This window comes from Staurois parvus, unplaced genomic scaffold, assembly GCF_062004578.1.
Source record: "Staurois parvus isolate SC_StPar_1 unplaced genomic scaffold, SC_StPar_1.0 ptg000669l, whole genome shotgun sequence".
Taxonomy (NCBI): domain Eukaryota; kingdom Metazoa; phylum Chordata; class Amphibia; order Anura; family Ranidae; genus Staurois; species Staurois parvus.
In genome coordinates this window covers 323366-347320 of record NW_028318465.1, presented here as the reverse complement: position 1 = coordinate 347320, position 23955 = coordinate 323366, and the positions used below count along the sequence as shown (strand labels likewise).

General features: G+C 40.7%; 1 protein-coding gene and 1 long non-coding RNA gene across 2 annotated transcripts in view; both read right to left on the bottom strand.

Annotated features, from left to right (window-relative positions):
- The window catches only part of LOC149447795 (uncharacterized), a 72002-nt gene that overhangs the window by 27163 nt on the left and 20884 nt on the right, over positions 1–23955 (bottom strand). The gene's annotated exons all lie outside the window — the stretch shown is intronic.
- Positions 445–1574, bottom strand: LOC149447796 (olfactory receptor 5AP2-like). The gene has a single exon (XM_089652025.1). It carries the CDS (start codon positions 1572–1574, stop codon positions 633–635), a length of 942 nt encoding a protein of 313 aa, XP_089508151.1. The 3' UTR covers positions 445–632.

The window sequence follows — 23955 nt, the reverse complement described above, 5'->3', positions numbered from 1 at the left end:
GGTGCTGTTGTATTTAAGCTAAGCTCGATATAAAAATTTAAAAATCAGTTACAAACTCAAAATATGTGATGCCAGATGCTGTCTGTGAAAATCACACTGTTCCTTATAGCTTAACATACAGTTTAAAGACAATTTTCAAACATGCAATGTAAAAGGAATGGTGTTCTTTTTCCTTTGAAGTTGCATGAAAACGTTCCTCTTCCATCTGTATTTTTTAATATTTTTTTTGGCTTTGGTAAATGTTCCCCATAGTGGCATGCAGCTCCTCTTGCTCTTTTTTGACAATAGCTTGCTCAATAGCTTTGAAAATGGCCATAAACCTCAGTGGGATTCATTTCTAGCAAATTTCAAACTGGATTCCACAAACCACCATCCCCCTCCCCCATGAATTAAACCTGGGCAGATTCACCCTTCCCTAAATACAGGAAGAATTTAGCCTTAAACTTCATATTTCAAAATTTTACTAAAACCGTTGAAACTTTGTGTTTACAGCTGTAAGAGGACAGGTGCATTAATTAATATAAAGTCTATTATGGTTTTAAAAGAAGAAAACATCTAAAATGATCTGTTTTGTTCACTGGTTTTTTTGGTAACATCTGTAGAACTTTGTTAGCTACTTTTTTTATTATATTTTATAATATCTTTGCTATATGTTTTTCTCTAATTTTCATCAATGATCTTGCAACCTCCTTGTTTCGTAAACTATAGATCAGTGGATTTAGCATAGGAATGATCATGGTGTAAAATACTGAAGCCACTCTATCCTGGCTCATAAAGTAACTAGTGGATGGTCGCATGTACATGAAGACAATGGTACTATAGAACAAACTAACTGTCATTAGGTGAGATGTACAAGTTGAAAATGCTTTCTTCCTGCCCTGATGGGATTGGATATGCATTATAGCAGAAATAATATAACTATAGGATACCACAATTGTTGTGAGCGAACTAAATTCAGCAAGCCCTCCAAAGATGAACATCAAAAGTTCATTCATAGTAGTATCTACACAGGACAGCTTTAAAAGAGGGGGGACATCACAATAAAAATGGTCTATTATGTTACTTCTGCAGAATGGCAGATGAAAAGTACAAGAAGTATGAATTGTTGCATTGAGATACCCTCCAAGGTAGGCAAATCCTATGAGCTGTCTGGTAAACATCTTGTTCATAACCATCATGTACAATAGAGGGTTACAAATAGCAATATAGCGGTCATATGCCATTATCCCTAGCAAGAAACACTCAAGACTAACAGAAGCACCAAAGAAATACATCTGCATGACACACTCCAAGAAAGTAATGGACTTGGTAACTGACAATAATGTTGCTAAAGTCTTTGGTGTAATTACAGTGGAATAACAAAGATCTAAGAAAGAAAGGTTATTTATGAAAAAGTACATGGGTGTATGTAGTCGAGAATCTGCTTTGATGGCTGCCATGATGCCAATATTAGCCAGAAGAGTCATGATATAGAGCAGTAAAAATAATGCAAACAGGAAGATCTGAAGGGTAGGGTCATTAGTTAGTCCTAACAAGACAAAGTAAGAAGGTTTTGTGTTATTCCACATATCCATTTGATGCTTCCTTTTTCATGAGAAAAATGTATTTCTCTCTTCTTTCTCTGAAATATATGTAAACCAACACTCTGTTAATTACAAGGTTGCCTATTGTTCTAAATCCATAATTTAAAGTGATACTAAAGATTCAGAATATGTAAAAATAATAAACATGTCATACTTACCTGCTCTGTGCAATAGTTTTTCACAGAGCATCGCTGATCCTCCCCTTCTCAGGTACCGCACCAACGCTGCTGCCACCCCGCACTCGTGCATGTTCGCTCCCAAACCACCTTGTTCACTCCCCAGCTCAGCAGTGCCCCTGCTCCCTCCTCACTAGTTGTGATTGACAGCAGCGGCAGCCAATGAGGAGGGAGAGACCTGGGAGAACTGTTGCTTTTATGCACATTGCTGGATCAAGATCAAGATCAGGCTCAGGTAAGTATTAGGTAGGCTGAGGGAGAGCTGCACACTGAAGGTTTTTTACCTTCATGCATAAAACACATGAAGATAAAAAACTTCAGCCTTTAGAATAGGGGTGCTCAACTTGTGGCCCCATGGGCCACATGTGGTCTTTGGATCCCTCTGATGTGGCCCTTGAGCTCAGACCAAGGAAGCACACTTCTATTATATCTTGCAGGTTTGGTGCGCTTTCACAGTGCGAGTAAACTGCAGCCTTATAAGGGCTCAAATCAGTAAGGGCTTGTTTACATTTGCGTTTTTACCACACACCTTCTCCCCCAAACCACTGGTGTAGCATGGGGTCACAATATCAACCCTGCTTCATGTTCCAGGGGCCCATGCAACCTCCCTGTCACATTCTGTTTTCCACTTGAACAGGAGGGGTGGTGGGGGTGGCATATACAGGAATCGATCCTCTCCATTTTCCTCCTGCAACTGCTGAAAGCCGTCTTCTCCTTCTATCTCCCCCACCAGCATTCAGCAGCTGCAGGAGGAAAATGTTCATTATGCTACTTAATATAAAAAAAAATTTAATTCTGAACCATTTCATTTCATTGTGGCCCAGGACTGGATACCAAATCACTTAAGTGGCCCTTGCTCTTTAAGAGGTTGGGCACCCCTGCTTTAGAACCAATTTGATCTATCTATCTATCTATCTATCTATCTATCTATCTATCTATCTATCTATCTATCTATCTATCTATCGTTTACATAGTTTGTCTTACTCAATAAATATATTTTTTTTTAAGTAAAGTAACTTCTTAGATCAGTGCAAGATAGATCCTGATTTGTTCATATGAGTTACTACAATTAAAGCATACCTAAACCATGTACGTTGTTGCACATGTTCCTGTAAAAAAGTGTAATTCTTTTTTTATGTCCTGCTTTCAATAAATAATACTAGGAAGCGGGTTTGACCTGTGAACGCTATCCCAAACTAGCTGTTTTTCTGAATGCCCCACTATGGCTTAATCCTACCTTGCCCCATTTCTTCCTGTTACCTGAGCCACACGCCTGGACTAAATTTCATATCAAAAAAATTTCACAAGTTGTCACTGGTTCTGTCCTTTCCCCTTTGTCTACGCTCTCTTTTACCTATAATGTTCCTGCATCCTATTTATTCCGATATTTACAGCTTTTCCATGCCTTCTGTGCTCAATTCCCTCCTCCTACCCTTTGACTCACTCAATCGGCCCTGGAAGAGGTTTTGTTATCTGATTGCTCGGTGAAGCCTACTTCCCATCTGTACTCACACCTGTTTACGGTTTCCCTACCCGCTCTGGGCAGCCTGCGGGAGAGGTGGTCAAGGGATGTTCCGCAATTAGATGATGATGACTGGGATGATATTTGGAACTTGCCTTTTGAAATTGAAATTGAAAAAAACCTGCTCCTCCATCTGTTCTGCTGTATAAGTGGATAATTCATGTTCATTTACCACTTTATAAGGATACTTACATGCACAGGGGATGCCCTAAGAAATATGATAGAGTGTGGTCCAAATGGCTGGCCGAACCCTCCACTGCCTCTGACATGACAATGCCCTGAGTAATATTGTATTTTATGATGTTTTTTGTATTCTATCTGGTCTTGGGGACATAATATATGCCATAATGTACACTAGGATGGGAAACTTTATATCCACACATTTATTGGTTGGTGGTGATAGCCATGTGAGTGTTTCGGAGAATCTTTGGATGCAGCCTTTTGTTTTTAATTTCTGGATGTATAATTCACCTTCACCCCTGCGAGGGTAGGACACATGTGAACCTTTGTTTGTGTTTTTTTTTTTGTTGCTGTGTGTATGTCCTTAATATGTTAAACAGTTCAATAAAAAGATTAAAATAAAATAATACTAATACTAGGAAGGTGTATACATATGCACTTCCTTTTCTAGGGTGGACATGCTTACTGAGCTCAGATGCAGCATTGTCACCCTGCCCTGCACACTCCTTAGTGGCACAACACTGCAATGCATTTGCACATCCTACTATAGTCCTCAGAATGCACACAATCACAGAATGTTCTTGCAGTCTTCAAGATGTGCAGGGAGATAAAACATTGCAAAGTAAGGGGAAAACTGAACTTTTTAAAGGATAAAAATCCAATCCTCTTGTACCTAAAATATTCTACAAAACAACGTTTTTGTGGGATCTACATTTCGAACCACTTCTTAATAAAAAATGTTTTTTGAATATTGCCAAAAGTGTTTTTTCTTTTGCTTTGAATGAAAACCATTTAAAGACATTTACTACTTTCACTTTTACTTACTTTTCATAATCAAAAGTAATAGAAAAGTAAACTAGCAGCAATACTCCAGTCCATGCTGCTCTACAACACTGTGGTTTGATTTTTTTTTTATCTGGAAGGTTTGCTTTCTTACGTGCATACATCCATAGTAACACATACAGTACCTGCATAATGATCTCTCATCATCTTCATTAAAATCATATGACTGTGCTTCTTATATATCATAAAGCAGTTCCCAGAAGATTCTGATATCCTGCAGTGATTACCTTGTATGCTATAATTACAATCCCTAAAGAATATATTTGTGAATGACAGTTGAAAATATGTATCTTTTCATATTTGTGCAAGTATTTATGCAGATGCTGAACAACTAAAGTAATGTGAGCAAATCCAATTTTCAGTTTACTATATCAGTAAAAATTCACTGTATCAGTCATTTGTTTCTTGACAAACTGATGGAAAGATTGAGGGGGAGCAACAGGGAAACAATTAAAGAGAATGGGTGATGTGAGAAATACTTAAAGGGGTCTATTTATAACTGTTTTTTCACTCAAGATTTACACAAATTTATCCAAAATTAACACATTTTAAAACATGGATTGCAATGGAAAGTGCACAAACCCTGCGTGAAAATTGGTTGTGCGAATCTTGTATGAAAACATTAATAAATAGACCAGAAATGTGTGTGTGGTGTTTTATAAGTAGACCCCAAATGTGTGTGTGTGGTGCTTTATAAGTAGACCCCAAATATGTGTGTGGTGCTTTATAAGTAGACCCCAAATGTGTGTGTGGTGCTTTATAAGTAGACCCCAAATATGTGTGTGGTGCTTTATAAGTAGACCCCAAATGTGTGTGTGGTGCTTTATAAGTAGACCCCAAATGTGTGTGTGGTGCTTTAGCATATACTGCACTTGTGTAGTGTTAGTTTGGTATACACGCACTTCTTGTCCCTGCTAGCTGGGTCAGAAACCCCTGAAGTAGGAAATGGAGAGAGGGAAGAACTGAGCCACATGATCTCACACACACAGGAGCTGCTGTATATCTTCCAAACCAGAAGCAGAGACTGTTATGTACTATAAGGCTCCATGTACACTGCAGCTGATAAACTCACGTTTAGGAGCTTTTCTGCATTTTTTTCAGCAGCCCCTGAACTCTCCCTAATGTTTTCCTATGTGTCCATGTACACATCTTCGTTTGCAGTCGTTTACAGGCAGTTGAGTTTACAGTTGTTTTTTTGAACGCACCAAACTTGCGTTCAGGAGTAGATTTTATCAGCGTTTCAAACACCAAATGCTTGTGCGTTTGGAAATTTTTTTTTAACTCTTCCATTTCCAGATGCTGTCCAGAGCCTTTTTTCATCATGAAAAATGGGGCAAGGGTAATTTTTTTTAAATTGTTGCAGAGCGAAAGTTGGGAGTCCCCTCTCTGCTTTGAGGTCCCCATACCGCAGTACTGGAGGGTCATCACTACCCCTTTGTCAATTGCCCTAGTAGCATGCCTTGGCCTTTTGCCCTGCTGCCTATTCCCCCTCCATTTCTCAGCGATTCCTTGCTGTAAAAATGACAGCCATGCATTGCTTTGTAAGTACAGAAGCTATTACAGCAGCTACTGTTAAAAAAACCAACAAAACAATCTTTTTAAACGCTAACGATTAGGCACCATCTTTGTATGAAGACTAAAGCTATGTCTGTGCAATTGAAAATAGCAAGCAACCCTAACAGCATGCTTGGGCATATATAGGGGACTCTCACATACATTTGATGCATGGGCATAAATGTCAGATGTGGAATTCAGCTAGTAAAGATTGGCTAAATTTTAAGGCACTTGAGGGTTTTTTCTTGATTTGGATTGCTGTATGGTCTCATTTTAATACATGGACATTTTCTGTTAGAGGACTGTGTATAGAGAACAATTGATTTACTGTAACTATAACTGAAGTGGATCCTGAGGAAGTGAGCTTTTTGTCAATCGCGTCAAGCCTAGATGTCAAATACCACTCATTTGTTATATACATAAGATCATTCTTTTTAACAAGTTGTCTATTGTTTTTGTAATAAAAATTGATTTTGTTTGTGTGATTTCTCTGCTGCACATATAAAATCCCATATTTGACTAAATGGTTAGCACTTCCGCCAGGCAGAACTAGAGTCATTGGTTCAAATCTCAACCACAGCAGCAGCTTCCTGGAGCTTGCATGTTCTCCCTGTGCCTGCATGGGTTTCCTCCGGGTACACTGGATTTCTCCCACACTCCAAAAAACATGCTTGTAGGTTACTTGGATCCTGTCTAAATTGGCTCTAGTATGTGTATGTATGAATGTAAGTTAGGGACCTTAGATTGTATGCCTCTTGAGGGTTAGGGACTGATGTGAATGTGCAATATATATATATGTAAAGCGCTACGTAAATTGACAAAGCTGTATAAGTACCTGAAATAAACAAAATAAATAATTCTACCTTTATGGGGAGTAAAAGGGTTCTTCAATTTTCTTTATAAACACTGTTCAGATATGAGATACAGAGATGTTCTATGCACAGCCATGCAAAGCAGTGTGAAGGAGCTGACATGGAAGAGAACTGTAATGTTTACAAACAGTTCTCCCCCCCCCCGTTGGAGATGCTCGGCAATCACCGGGCGCTGGTGACCTGGTGATTGACAGCCGAGGCTGTGAATGACGGCTGGGTAGGGCGCGTGCGTACCTCATGTGAGCCCCCTACCCAGAACTGCAAAATCACACATATATATATGTACTTCTGCTATAGGGTGGACAGGAAGCAGTTAAGCAACCTGACAAATAAAAATAAACAAAATCTACCATGTTTCACCCTAATCAGCTTTAATTAATGTCTTCCCTTTTTTTTTATTTTTCTAACCATTATTATTTAAAGTTTTTAAAAAATTTTATTGTTTCTTTCATTCATGAAAAAAAACCTTGAAAAATAAAGTCTTATTTTAATTGTACAGTACAGGACACAGGCAACAGTAATACACTATGAGTTATTGGCACGTGCATTCAAGAGATTGGACATTAGCAAGCTTTTGAGGACATCCCTCCCAGGCGCCTTCTCTATGACCTCTGTTACACTTCATGAGTCCTCAGTTTTTTTGCTAGTGTCTGATGGACCCCTTCTCTTTCCTGGAAAAATCAACTTCACCAGTTTCTTATTTTTCAATCAACACCTGTCTTCTAATGCCTACACAGAAGCAGCATGCCTGGATCAATGCAACCTATGGGGACGATCTGTAATGTTGATTTGGCACTTCATCCTACACGGGCCCTCACCTTGGTACTTGGCACGTTGAGTCAGCCACAGGGTGCTATACAGGTTCAGGGCTAAGTTCCATCCTCATGGAAGCTAGTCCCTGATTAAGTGTGAACTCAAAAGTCAGTCCATTTGAACTATGCCTACAGTGATGGGTGAAGCCTGGATTTTATATGCAGTCCATGCGTCCATTGTTTGTATGCAATCATGAAAAGCCTTGTATCTCTTACCATTACTATAAAATAGGAGCCCTTAGCTCTTCTAAACACAGAGTACCTATCCACTCTAACCAAACTTCTACTTCAAATCCAAAGTTCAGCTCTTCCTTTCGGGCACAAGGCCTGGCCCATAAAGACCACCAAGATTTCCCCAAAGTCCTCTTTATAATAAAGGGGTGCTTTCAATCTTAATATTGGGGGAATGCTTGTTTCAGTTTTCTTCTCTCTGAGCCAGATACATCCCAGACCTGTGGTTTCAAAGAGGTAAAAAATAGAGTTTAAACCTCAACTACGTCAACACTTTCTTCTTTCGAATCAGGCAAAAACTGCCCAAGGACAGTTTTTCCTTTTGCATTGTATCTTTTTCCCAATTCCATTAAAGAACTTTCTAACAAAACATTTTGTTAGCCTGGAAAAAATAGGCTCTTTACCGCAAATTATCCATGCTCCTCTCCAGCCCAGCAAGAATTTCCTTATCTTGGCTGATTAGATTCAACAAAAAGCTACTTCTGTTTGTCACCAGAACCAGGGATTCTCCAGCCCTAGCCTTGGATGCCCTAATAATCCACTGGTCTCAATTCAAACTAATTTATGCCTTCCCTCCTGTGTGAATTCAGCCTCGCCTACTCCACAAAATAAAGCAAGAGAGGAAAGAGGGAATTCTAATTGCACCAAACTGGCCCAGAAGAACCTGGTACACAGACATATTCAGACTTCTAAGAGACAGCCCCTTGCCCTTCCCAGCAGACCAAATCTGCTGTCTCATGGTCCGCTATTCCAACCTGCTTCTCAGATTTTAATGACATGGCTTTTGAAACTCCAGTCTTAAAGGATATAGTGATTTCTGTTATTCCTACCTTGCTAAAAGCAACCAAAACCACTTTCAGGAAGATCTATTATTGCAACTAGTATCCTATTTTGCCTGGTGTGAACTCAAAAGTCAGTTCAGTTCCATGGTTCACCCTGTACATTACATCCTGGCCTAAGCACATGGCTCTAAGCAGCCTTAGGGCCAGTTCACACTGCATGCGTTTCAGTGTGCTTTTTTGTCTGCATCCAAAATGCACAGAAAGTAGGTTATATGGTTGTCATAGTTCACATCAGTGCTTGCATTTCCAGTGTGTTCCAGTTGCAGAAAAAAAAGCTGCATTTTTCCTGCACAGAACTGTACTGGAACTCAAAAATGCACCAGAATGCACTGGAATGCACCAAAAATGCACTGGAATGCACATATCCCTATTTAAATTGAAGTAAAAGAGAGGGAAATTTTAACCGGAAAGCATAAAAAACGCACAGGAATGCACATATCCCTATTTCAATTGAAGAAAAAAAGAAGAGAAAAATGAACCGGAAAGCATCAAGAACGCACCGGAACATGCCAAAAACGTGTCAAAAACATGCGTGCAGGAACGAATCTGGAATGCATTTCTATGGTGTGAACCAGCTATTAAAGTGTTACTAAACCCAGGAACCTGCATTCACTATATCCGGTCTTCCACAGTACACAGAACATGGAAATGCAATTATTTTAGTAAATATAAACTGCTAAATACCTTTTCTCATCAGCAGTATATAGCAGCGTTGAGACTTATGACAAGAAAAGGCAAAGCCGCTCTAGGTGGGTAATCAGGAAAATACCTGCTGCAGACTTCTCAGGAGGGTGCTTGCACAGCTCATCTGTAGATGCAAGGCAAAGGAAAAAATCCAGAATTTTGCTGCACTACCTCAATCCTTTATTGAATCTTCTATAAAACTATCACACAGTGCAGGAACAGTAAAAGTTAACAAGAGCCCATGTGTCCGGACAGCATTGACTGGCACTGAGCCAATCACATGCACCCCCCCCCCCACAAAAAAAAAAACTCTTTAGCAATACACACCAAACAGAGCATGTGCAGACTTGCCACTGCTGCTCTGTACTGTGGCAGATGGATTGGGGACAGTAGAAGAATGGGAGGATCAGAGAAAACAGGATCAAATAGCCTTTTTGTACAATGCGGAGGATTACAAGGGGGTGCTGATTAGTATTGAGTCTTACCCAGAAAAATTGAGCTAGCAAGTTGTAAATTGCAGGGTATCTGGCCAACTTGTCTATATTCAATGGTGCAAAAATCAACTACCTATGATTTTAACTGTCTTTTTCAGGTCCAAAGTGAACATGGCAGCACCTCCAGAAAAGTTCAACGTGTAAGAGCATAGGACCATAATCAATTTCCTGTTTCTTCAAGGGAAAGGTGCGAAGCAGATCCATGTTGAAATGTCACAAACTTTGTGTGACAGTGACCCTTCATATGCAACAGTTAAACATTGCGTTGTCAATTTTAAAACTGGCCATTTCGGTGTTGAAAGAGAAAAACCCAGTGGAAGGCCTGTTTCTGTCTCTGTGCCTGCAAATGTGAAAGCTAGCCATGACATGATCATGGAGGACCTCTGAATATCAGCCAAAAGTATTGCTATATATCTGGGAATATCACATGAGAGAGTTGGTGCCAATATCCACAACAACTTGGAAATGAAAAAGCTTGCAGCAAAGTGGATCCCACAACTTTTGACAACCGAACAAAAGAGGAAACGTGTGGAGACATAGGTGGTTGTTTTGGAACATTTTGCAAGAAATGAGTCAGATTTCCTGGACAATGTGGTAGCTGGTGATGAATATGGATCTACTGTTATGATCCTGAGACAAAGTAATGGTCTAAGGCAGTGGTGGGCAACCTTTTTTTTCAACTGAGCCAAATCTTGCCAAAACCACGATTGAAATTTATTTTGAGAGCCACATTTTTAAAACTGAAAATACATAGGATGGTACACTGTTTTTAGTTTCAATAAGTTTTTATAGTAATTCATCCCCCATAGTAATTCATCCCCCATATAGTAATTCATCCCCCATATAGTAATTCATCCCCCATAGTAATTCCTCCCCCTTATAGTAATTCATTCCCCCTATAGTAATTCATCTCCCATATAGTAATTCATCCCCCATATAGTAATTCATCCCCCATATAGTAATTCATCCCCCATAGTAATTCATCCCCCATATAGTAATTCATCCCCCATATAGTAATTCATCCCCCATAGTAATTCATCCCCCATATAGTAATTCATCCCCCATATGGTAATTCATCCCCCATATAGTAATTCATCCCCCATAGTAATTCATCCCCCATATAGTAATTCATCCCCCATATAGTAATTCATCCCCCATATTAATTCATCTCTCATATAGTAGTAGTAAGTAAGTAGCAAGTAGTAAGCCAAGTCCCTCCTGTGTCAATTCACTTACCTTTGCTCCGCGCGTTCCTCTCGCCGTGTTCCCCGCGCCGTTCCGGTCTTCAGGGCGGACTGTGAGAGGAGCCTAGCTCCCCTCACGTTCGTCACGCTGCCCCGCCTACACACATCCTGACAGCCAATCACTAGCTATCAGGATGTGAGTGGCAGCGAGACTGGCCAATCATTGCTGGGCTAGCTGCAGAGTCCTCGGCCGCCCGAGAGGAGGGAGGGGAGCGGGCGCCCGGCACACAGAAGAGCCGCATTAAAATGTGTAAAGAGCCGCATGTGGCTCGCGAGCCGTGGCTTGCCGACCACTGGTCTAAGGAATGGAGGCACAGTGGTTCCTCCAGGCCAAGAACTTCTGTGTGCAAAGGTCAGTACAGAAGCAAATGGCAACAGTTTTTTGGGATAAGAAGGGAGTACTGCTGGTGGACTACCTCTAAAAGGGTTCAACCATCAATGCAACATATTACTGTGCTTTATGAAGTTCAGGCAAATCATCAAGGAAAAACATTGAGGAAAGCTCTCCAAAGGTGTCATCCTGTTGCATGACAACACCTCATCACACACTGCAGTTTAAACAATGGCAAAACTGACCTCCTTAGACTTTCAAGTGATGCCCCATCCACCACAATCGCCGGACCTGTCTCCTTCTGACTTTCATCTGTTCCCCAAGCTCAAAAAACACCTAAAGGGACAATGATTTGGGAGTGTTCTGGAGGCAACTAATGCTGCAAATGAGTGGTTACACCAGCAGTCAGAAGAATATTATTTGCTGGGACTTAAGAAGCTGCAGGACAGATGTCGCAAGTGCATTGAATTCCTGGGGGAATATGTAGAGTAGTATGGCAGATACAACTTCCTAGCTCAATTTTTTCTGGGTAAGGCTCAATATTTATCAGCACCTCCTCGAAAACCCTTAGGTTCCACAGTGAGTATAACAAGCATGCTTTACTGCATATACAAACTGATTTAGCTGTTGTAGGTTTAGTAACACTTTAAAGGTCAGGTATCAGCATTATTTGTTTGTCAAAGGTATCTGCCATCACATTTCCTTATAAAAACCTTTTTTCAAAGGACTGGATTTTCTAAAGGCAAATAATCTGTGCACTATGCAACTGCAGTTGTGCTAAATTTCCCTACAGCTTAGTTAATGTGAAGAAGGTTCACTTTGTAAAGAATACCCAATCAGTTGCAAAGAAAATAAAAACCGCATTTTTGCTTGCACAAGATTGAATTATGGGAATCAGCAGAGCTTTACCACATTCACTGAGCTCTGGGGGAAATGAGTGCAACTGTACAGTCTATTTGCCTTTGGCAAATCCACCTCAAAGTTTTTATCTTATTAGGTCCCACTTGCAACACCCTGTGCTTCCCAGGGACCTTAATTTGGTTTTCTATGACTTGCAGAAACCACCCTTTGAACCCATCAGGGATATTCCCCTGGAGCATTTTTAGTAGATATCTGTCAGGCATGTTTCTGAACTGGCAGCCTTTTCCTATAAAAATCCTTTCCTCATTCTTTACAAAGACAAGGTTTTCCTATGCCCGAGACCCTTCTTTCTTTCAATGGTGGTTTCAGCGTTCCACTTCAATGAGGACAGTTTTCTGCCATCCCTGTGCCCTTCTCCTAAGCATCCAACTTAATTATCTTGTCATTGCCTGGAAATGGTCAGAGACATTAGAGTATACCTTAAAACTACAACTTCCAACAGACAAACGGATTCCATTTTTGTTCTTTTCTTGAGACCTTGCAAAGCACACCCTGCTTCAAAAGCCACAATTGCATTGTGGATAAGGAACTTGATTTGAAGAGCTTATGCTCTTAAGCAAAACCCTCCTCCTGCACTATTGCATTACCATCCCACCAGATTTGTAGGAGGATCCTTAGCTTTTCGACACTGAGCCTCTTTAGCACAATTGTGTAAAGCCACCACCTAGTCTTCTGTTTATACTATCTCATGGATGTTTCATTTTCTGAGGATACAGCTTTTGACCACAACGTTTTTGCAGTCTGAACTTGGGTCCTTTAACCTGTTTTCTTTTTGAGCCTATTGTCACATTTCTGTTTGCCTGGTTCCACATCTTGGAGTACAAGACACTGGCCCCCCTCTCTTCCTTCCTTGGTTTACTCTGCATTGTTTACTACAAAACTGAGGACTCCCAGAGAAGCTCTACAGAAGGGGGGAGAGTCCTCAAAAGCTTTTCCAGCATCCAGTCACCTGAAGGTACACACCTATAACTCATGGTATATGAATATGTTGCATGTGTTTCCTGTACTGTGCTTTAACTCTTTTGTCAATCCGCTTGGGCGTCATATGACGTCCTCCCAGATAGCCACCTCGCACATGCCCGTGGGGCCATGCTGCGGCGAGATCTATTACCTGTCGATGACTGATCTGTATACCAGCCTGGGCCAATCACAGCCCATCTTGGTCATGTGATTAGTGGTGGCCAATCACAGCTAACCACAACAAAACAAACTGAATAAAAACTCAGTAAAATGCTTGTTTATACCAATAAAATTCATTGCTATAAGCAATCATAATGTGTAAAAAAAAATACTGTTCACTTCCCCAGAGTAGTACAATGTTACTATGGTAACATTATATTACTCTGGTCAGAGTGTGTTATACAAAAAAAAAATCATAAACAAAGAAAAAAATTAATAAAAAAATAAAAAACAAAAATTTGTACTGCCACCAGGCAGTGTCTCCGATCACCGCCATTCATTGCAATAATCAATCATGATCTGTAAAAAACAAACAAACTGATAAATTCCTCAGAATAGTACAATGTTACTATGTTAACATATTACTTGTCACAGTGATAAAAAATTTATTCATAAATTTAAAAAAATATATTGTTTTTTTGTACTGTTACCAGTCAGTGTCCCTGATTACCACTACACCAGTTATATGATGATGCTTGTACTGCACTGGTGACGGTATGTTAAAAAAGTGAAAAAAACTTTTTTAAATGTCACTTTCCACAAAATTATGACAAACAAATGACAACTTGAAAAAACTCGCCATGCCTCTTACTAAATATCAAACTGCCTACTTTCCAAAAAGGGGTTATTTGGGGGATATTTGTACTGTCTTGACATTTTTGGGCCTCAAGAAATGAAATAGGCCGTCAGTACAGCATGATTGATTGATTTTCAAATATATTCAATAGTTTGTGGACTCTGTAACTTTAGTACAGACTAAATGATAAACACTGATTTGGGTTATTTTCACCAAGAAATGTAGCAGAATACATTTTGACCAAAATTTATGAAGAACAATTATTTATTTTCAAACTTTTATAACAGAAACAAAGAAAAACTGATCAAATACGACCAAAAGAAAACTCTAAAAATTCAGTTTGGATACAGTGTTACATGACCACGCAATTGTGATTTGCTAAAGGCAAATTGACTATTTATTTTGCAAGGGAAGTTGCAGTTTGCAATTTTCCCCATGACTTCCATCATACATTCATTTGCAAACAAAAACACTGTTGTTTTTTTATTTTACTTGCATACTGTATGAATGCGTATTCTTTACAAAATGTAATTTATGTTTTTATTGACTATATGCTTAGACATATATGGTACAATGTGCTAGACATGGAACAACATGTACTGTACATCAAATTCTAACTTTCAGAACTGAAAAATCAAATCTGTGGCATTCGATAATGGGAAAATCTTATTTTATATGTGGCTGACAGTTCCTGCTTCATTTTCAGCATTCACTTTACTACAACAAAGTGGAAGGTCCTCCTTGGATAATGTTGGTCATAAATCATATGTACAAAATAAGGTAGAAAGCAGCAACAGAAGCTGATGTTTCAGCATGTGTGCGTAAACCTTTAGTATCCACTAAATTCATTTTCACTAAAGCATTCTCTAAGTCAGTGGTTCTCAACCTGTGGGTCGCGACCCCTTTGGGGGTCGAATGACCCTTTCACAGGGGTTGCCTAAGACCATCGGGAAAACACACATTTCCGATGTGTAATGAGCAGCGTAGAAAGTTTTCTACTGTGTAGAAAGCAGCTACTGTGTTGAAAGCAGCTACTGTGTAGAAAGCAGCTACTGTGTTGAAAGCAGCAGTATTGGAGGTAAAATGACACTTCATGAATTATAATTACTGGGTAAATAATTTTATGGTTCGGGGTCACCACAACATGAGGAACTGTATTAAAGGGTCGCGGCATTAGGAAGGTTGAGAACCACTGCTCTAAGTGCTTTGCTTAGATCTTCTCTTAAAGTGATTCCAAAGGATTTTCTTCAAAATAACAAACTTTATATTACCTGCTCTGTTCAATGGGTTTTCTCAGAGCATCTGGGATCCTCCTCTTCTGGAGTCCCCCACCAGTGCTCCTAGCTCCTCCCCCCTGTTGAGTGCCCCTATAGCAAGCCGATTGCTATAGGGGCACACATGCAGGCTCACTCCTGAGCCATGAACTGTTCATTGACACACAGCGCGTGCCCCCCACTCTTACCTCACTGGCTGCAATTGACAGCAGCAGAAGCCAATGGTTTCCATTGCTACCTCTCTATACAGTGAGGAGAGAGATAGCTGAGAGAGTCTCTCATATGATCTCATTTGCCTGAGATCTAATCTTTCTGGTAAGAAGTGTGTGTTTCCTGGTGACATTTTTTTCACAACACTGGCTCCTTTTATGATCGGCGTGGAATTATGATTATTTACATTTGATTTTAATGTCACTTTCAGAGACCTTATTTCACTTTGGTGGGCTTTTTTGTTTTTAGATAATTTGTATGTAGATTGCAGAGAATATAAAATTGCCTTTTCAACAAAAAAGTGCAATAAAAAGCACCATTCGTACTGAAATAAAAATATTTAAAAAATATGTTTCAGTAAGACATTTGTATGGTATAAAGGTGTCAGAGATGTCCTTCTGTCTGTCTGTCCATCAGGGATGATTAATTCCTGTGAGCATTCAGCATGTGGAACGCCTGATCCTGGATAATTAATGCATAACCTGTTGTGACACTGTTGATGAGGTGAAGCAGGCTGTCTGTACTAGGATGGTTCAGGCATACTGACAAATCTTTCTATGCCAAAGCTTTCCAGGCATTAGTTAAATGCTGGGATAAGTGTATAAGTGTAGCAGGTGAGTATGTCAAAATAAATGCAGTTTCCACTCCTTGAAATTTGTTATGTTATTATCTCCTTTCCACCCAGCATATTGCAATATGATGGCCGAGCAGGAACTGCTCTGGCACGATCTGTCACCAGCTGTGTCTACGGGACACGGCCGATGACAAATCACTACCCTGGCCCGTTGCCAGTGTCATGTGATCCTGTGACCAATCACAGCAGATCACATGACAGTTGTAAACAAGGAATGGCTTCCTTTCATGCCATTTATTGCTTACAATTGTGCTGCGAGCTGTGATTGGTCACAGTGATCACATGTACAGACTGGGTCAAATCATAGCCTATGTGTAGCATGTGATCAGCTATGGCCAATTACAGCACATCACAACAAAAACTACAGATTGAATCAGTCTCATTCAGTAAAAATGCTTGCATATGCCAATGAAATTTGTTGGTATAAGCAATCACAATGTGTAAAAAAAAAAAAAAAAAAACCTGATCACTTGCCCAGAGTAGTACAAAGTTACTATGGCAACATTGTATTGCTCTGGTCACAAGAGTAGAAAAAAATATAATTTTTTTTGTAAAAAAGTAAAAAAATGTAATTAAATTAAAAACATTATTAATATTAAAATGGTGCAGTGCTGTTGTAAATATAATCTCCAAATAGATAAATTAAATTATGGTACATCAATACACAAAATTTGCACACAGTGTTAAATAAGGTGCCACGTGCAGTAACATAAAAAGAATACTTCCAATATATCTAATATATATATCATGTGCAAAATAAAGCGTCACGTGCAATATTATACAGAATGTCCTCTACATGCATGCACTGATAACTGCATGAAAAGTGCCACGTGCAATCCTGTATAAAATTGTCCTTCAGGTGACAATCCGAACAAGAATGAAGGTGAGGAAATCCCAAAACTAACTATATCCAAAAAGGTGTTACTCCTCCGTGCAAAATCCTCCACCATATTGCACTCACCAGAAAACTTGCTGGTCTATAGCCTATAATACAGCAATCGGTCTCTCGCTCTCCTTGAACCAACTGATGGTATGCCGGGAGCCTAAGAAGAAATGCTCACCACACGGAGCTCAGTGGCCGTATATAATGTAGTATTTAATAAATTAAAATATCACTACATAGAGTAAAATACAAACATCTTCCACATGGAATAATAAAACATTGGGCGTATCCCTGAGGATGTGTGTGTGCACGTTGGATGGAGCCTATGTGCTGACGTCACGCTGTCGTGTCTGAGTTCTGGATCAGCAGCCATCTTGGTATGTCCAGCAGCATTTGTTTGTTTTAATATTCCACTGTGTACCCAAAACAAAATTTATATAATTTTTTCACACAAATATAGCTTTATTTTGGTGGTATTTGATCACTACTGGGTTATTTTTATGTTTGGCAATATGAATGAAAAGAGACCAAAAATTAAACAAAAAAAAATATTTTTTTACTTTCTGCTTCAAAACATATCCAATAAAATTAAAAAAAAAATTGAATTTCTTCATAAATTTTGGCCAAAATGTATTCTGTTGTCTTTGCTAAAAAAAAAAAAGTCCCTATAAGTGTATACTGATTGGTTTACATGAAAGTTATAGCACCTACATAATATGGCACAGTATCTCACAGAAGTGAATACACCCCTCCCATTTTTATAAATATTTTATTATATCTTTTCATGTGACAAGACTGAAGAAATTACACTTTGCTACAATGTAAAGTATTGAGTGTGCAGCTTGTATAACAGTATAAATTTGCTGTCCACTCAAAATAACTCAACACACAGCCATTAATGTCTAAACTGCTGGCAACAAAAGTGAGTACACCCCTAAGTGAAAATGTCCAAATTGAGCCCAATTAGCCATTTTCCCTTCCAGATGTCATGTGACTCGTTAGTGTTACAAGGTCTCAGGTGTGAATGGGGAGCAGGTGTGTTAAATTTGGTGTTATTGCTCTCACTCTCTTATACTGGTCACTGGAAGTACAACATGGCATCTCATGGCAAAGAACTCTGAAGATCTGAAAAAAAGAATTGTTGCTCTACATAAAGATGGCCTAGGCTATAAGAAGATTGCCAAGACCCTGAAACTGAGCTGCAGCATGGTGGCCAAGACCATACAGCGGTTTCACAGGACAGGCTCCACTCAGAACAGGCCTCGCCATGGTCGACCAAAGAGGTTGAGTGCACGTTCTCAGCGTCATATCCAGAGGTTGTCTTTGGGATATAGATGTATGAGTGCTGCCGGCATTGCTGCAAAGGCTGAAGGGGTGGGGGGTTAGCCTGTCAGTGCTCAGACCATACATCACACAATGCATCAAATTGGTCTGCATGGCTGTCGTCCCAGAAGAAAGCCTCTTCTAAAGATGATGCACAAGAAAGCCCGCAAACAGTTTGCTGAAGACAAGCATACTAAGGACATGGATTACTAGAACTATGTTCTGTGGTCTGATGAGACCAAGATAAACAAATTTGGTTCAGATGGTGTCAAGCGTGTGTGGCGGCAACCAGGTGAGGAGTAAAAACAAGTGTGTCTTGCCTACAGTCAAGCATGGCATGGTGGTGGGAGTGTCATGGTCTGGGGCTGCATGAGTGCTGCCAGCACTGGGGAGCTACAGTTCATTGAGGGAACCATGAATGCCAACATGTACTGTGACATCAATATAAAATTGGGGGCAGCGCTAAATATATATTACACACAATAAAACGTGTCAAATACAATGATTAAATGAATAAATAAAACATATCAAAATATCCAATAAAATATAAAGTGACTAGTGGTGTGCAACAAGGTGGTACTTGAATAATAAACCATAAAGTGATTAAGTGATGACGTAAACTTTGTCACTGTGAAGTGACCACTGGTGCTAGATAAAGTGCCAATAATAATGGTTGAATGTCCATAGAGGTGATAAATGGAAGATCCAGTGATGATCTTCAATTCCTGGTGATCAATAGCATCTATCCAATGGAATGGTGATGTGCCCGGTAATAAAAGGATTCCGCACTCACCAGATGTGCAATCAAATCACGCATTTAGAGATATACACTCTCAGTAGGTCAGCTGGAGGTCCCTTTAAGACGGGGTCCTCAAACTTTTTAAACAGGGGGCCAGTTCACTGTCCCTCAGACCGTTGGAGGGCCGGACTATAGTTTAAAAAAAAAAAAAACTATGAACAAATGCGGACACAGTAGAGGAGATGACCAGAGACTGTGGACACAGTACAGGAGATGAGTATATCAATGTAACAAGAAACAGTGCAGCGCTCAAGAATTAATAAATAAATGAATGAAAACCAAGTATATATATATATATAAAAGTCTGTGCAATATCCGTGGTATCGTCTGGTAAGGTGAATACACATCCGGAGTATATACTGCCTCGAAATAATAGCAATGCGCACTCACCAGAAACGCATGGATTATGCGCATGTAGGGTAAATCATCCCAGATATCAGATCCAACGAAGACCGAGTGGTGGGCGTCCTACTCACGGTGGGTCATCAGATATTCAGCCACAGACCTTAACAAGAATTGGGGGATTTTGTTGATTTTATGAGAGTTCTATATAATGTAGAGCACCCACCTTGCTGTGGTCCGTGTACTGTAACTATATACCACTCACTATGGGGCCATTGAGAATGCCCACAATATATAATTAGGTACCTCACAGCTATATATTTTTAGATCTTTATTTAAAATGGAGCACTGTCACTTTATTGGACAGGAGTATACTGCTCCATCGATCTCCTGGGGTCTGTGGCTGAATATTCTGCAGCTACTCGGATGGATAAGCGGAGGAATCTCCCATCCCTCTTCTTCATATGACTTATACTGCGGATCCACGGCAAAATGGCGGTTCCGTTTGCGTGCATGCGCACTCCACGGGAAGATGGCTGCGGGTAACCGCGCATGCGCCGTCTTCCCCTATATATTATACTGACGTCGGTCACGCCTCTGTACAGCCTCCCCTCTGATGATGTGCCTGTAGCACGAAAGGCCTAAGGAGGAGCTGTGCAGAGCGTGACATCACTTCCTACCGCCGGAGCCACGAGGAGGCCCGGCAGCCATCTTTATTGGGGTCAGTAAATGCTGTCTTTCACCTCTACACTTATGTTGTGATATGCATACTGCCCTATTGCGATGTTTGACCAATAAAATCATTTAAGAGCATACTACACTATCTCTGGCACCTGTTTTTGGGGCTCCTTTGTGGAGCTGTTACTCCCACAGAAAGGGTGCCTTTACCAGCAAGAAGAGGGATCAACACCATCAGTGTGGATTATCTGAGTAACCTTAAGGGGACCTCTGGATCAGTCTTGGTGTATCTGATGACCCACCGTGAGTAGGACGCCCACCACTCGGTCTTCGTTGGATCTGATATCTGGGATGATTTACCCTACATGCGCATAATCCATGCGTTTCTGGTGAGTGCGCATTGCTATTATTTCGAGGCAGTATATACTCCGGATGTGTATTCACCTTACCAGACGATACCACGGATATTGCACAGACTTTTATATATATATATATATATATACTTGGTTTTCATTCATTTATTTATTAATTCTTGAGCGCTGCACTGTTTCTTGTTACATTGATATACTTATATTCTAAAGGTACTGTGGTTGCCTGAAGTGTTCCAGCTGCTATATATATCTAAGAGCGCTCACTACACATTTCTTTATTACTAGTACAGGAGATGACCAGAGACTGCGGACACAGTACAGGAGATGACCAGAGACTGCGGACCTACAATGGCGGCGGGAATACTGGGCCGGCCGCTCCATAAGACGCACAGACATTTCCCCCCAAGTGTGTCTTATGGAGCGAAATAGTGCCCCATCATTGGTGTCAGTGGGAGGAATAGTACCCCATATTTTGAGTCAGTGGGAAGAAATGTGCCCCATCATTGGTGTCAGTGGGAAGAAACGTGCCCCATCATTGGTGTCAGTGGGAGGAATAGTGCCCCATCATTGATGTCAGTGGGAAGAATCGTGCCCCATCATTGGTGTCAGTGGGAGGAATAGTGCCCCATCATTGATGTCAGTGGGAGGAATAGTGCCCCATCATTGGTGTCAGTGGGAGGAATAGTGCCCCATCATTGGAGTCAGTGGGAGGAATAGTGCCCCATCATTGATGTCAGTGGGAAGAATCGTGCCCCATCATTGGTGTCAGTGGGAGGAATAGTGCCCCATCATTAGTGTCAGTGGGGGGAGGAATAGTGCCCCATCGTTGGTGTCGGGGGGGGGGGGGGGGAATAGTGCCCCATTATTGGTGTCAGTGTGGGTGAGGGGGGAATAGTGCCCCATCATTGGTGTCAGTCGGGGAAGGGGATAGTGTCCCAACATTGGTGTCAGTGGGAGGAATAGTGTCCCATCATTGGTGTCAGTGGGAGGAATAGTGTCCCATCATTGGTGTCAGTGGGGGGAGGAATAGTGCCCCATCATTGTTGTCAGTGGGAGGAATAATGCCCCCAGTTAGTATCAGTGACCCCAATGATGGGGCACTATTCCGCCCACTGACACCAATGACACTTAACTTGCTGACCCCTGTTCCAGCATGGTGCTGCTGCAGCCAGCATACCTAGTTGCAGCAGCACCATCACCATCAGCATGGCACACTTACCTATCAGCTGTTCTTCTTCACTGCAGCCACTCCCTCACTCGATGTTCGTGGTGCCGCTTGGCTCCGCCTCCTCGCAGGTGATTGGCTGCCTGTGTGCCTTTCCTGAGCTACAGTTCTGGAGCCCAATCACCGGTGAGGAGGTGGAGCCGAGCAGCAGGAGTGAGGGAGTGGCCGGAGTGAATGAAGGAGCTGCGCTTCCTGGACTGGATCGTCGTGGGACTGGGACCGGAGCCAGGTAAGGTACAGCAGCCAAAAAAGAAGGGTTTGTGAAAAGGAATTCACAGAAAAGTGGCTACATTATGAACAGAATGTGATACTCAGAAAAATTTCCAAAAATTATGCTTTATTACATATAAATATTTGACATATGGGCAATCGCCCTGGTTTACCTTCACCTCAGTATGAGACAATACACATAGACCTAAAACCATATAAAATAACACCAAGACCGGTCTGGATAGATGTGCTGCAAAGACAATGACCACTAAAGTCTAAAGTCTTTGTAGCACTGGCACATAGGTTAACACTTCCCAAAGGAGGTGTACACAAAAATTATACCATAGGTATATAGTGTCACATGTAATAAATATAAAGACATGTGTCATGACCATATAGGTTCTATCCCATAGAGGGGAATTCCCAAAAATTATACCAAAGGTATGCAATATCACATGTATACAATGCAGCGAGCACAGTGTGCGTCAAAAGAGAGGCATAACCATAAGCCTATGTTAGGCAGCAAAAGGATATCACAAATGAAATGCAGTACAGTCCCATGCCGGCACATGTGGTTGGGGCCCATTCATCTGTAATATAAGTGACTGATTCTTAGGACTTTTAGATATAAATAACGCCCCAGTTGTTGCCTGGATGGAGAAACAGATGCAAGTAGCAGAACACTGCTTCAAGTGATTTCTTCACCACAGCATGTGGACTACACACCACTTTTTGTTGAAAACAAGATAAGGCCCAGCGGCTCCTCCGCCCGTTGAAATATATGTGGCATGCCTTGTTTCCTATATAAAGCACCATAATGTCCCCATCCTGTAGTAAGACAAACAATATGAGGGAAGTCACTGTAAGAGCTTTCACTCGATAATAGACGTTTATGCCATATAGGTCACAAGGGACCTTAAATCTAATGTCCTGTAACAGTCCACTCACCACCTGTGCAATGGGTATTAGGAAAGAAAAGGATATCCTTCATAAGTACTGCCCTTCAAAAGGTACTGCTGTATGGAACCAAGGAACCACCGCTAACATCAGCCGACATACCGCGGGTTCCGACCTCTCCATGGCGCCTGTGCCGCCTAAGTATGCCTCATGGCATGTGAAGATGGCTACCTCCTTGTAGGTCAGCGTGCGTTCCACCTAGTGCGCATGACCGGAAGTGACGTATCTGACGTATGACGTCAACGCGTTTCGCCGATGGGCGTATCTCACTCAGCTTCGTCAGGACCAATGGGATTCCTGCGTTTCAACCTTCTATTTATAGTGGATTAAGACCCACCCACATATGCAAAAAATTACATTGCAGTTATCCCCAATGGAAGAAAAGGGGCTAAATACTTAGCACAACCGCTGGTCATAGTTAAATTAAAAAGACAGGCGACTGGAAATATCAAAGGGAGGAAAGACTTGACAATTACAGCAATGCACACAAAAGTAAAAAACAAAAATTATATTCAATTGAAAATTACCACACTTTCACCAGGAGATGGCAGCGTTATTGAAAGGATCTCCAAACCTATTTATTAGGTCAAAAATACACAAGGACACAGTAAAAATTACCGCAAAACCACCACAAGATGGCGATGTTAATTAACAAATCCCTCTATAGGTTATTTTGCCCAGGGTTCCTAAACTTCAAATTATTCACTTATAAGTGTACATTTATTCTCAAAGGAGAGGAAAATAGTTCAAAGATTAGTCCCTTCTACACTTCTAGACCTATATTTCAATGTGTACCATCAGGTTATTAGATATCTCCCCAAAGAAGGTTAATCTTAATTAATTAACATATTGTCCTTAATAATTCAATTAACGCATTAACCAGCCATTGACAGGAGTGAGGAATTACCACAGATTGACCAACATATGGCAATATAAGAACATATATCCATACAGATCTATTTATCCAAAAATACTTGGAGATCACATTCCACATTTAACCCCTT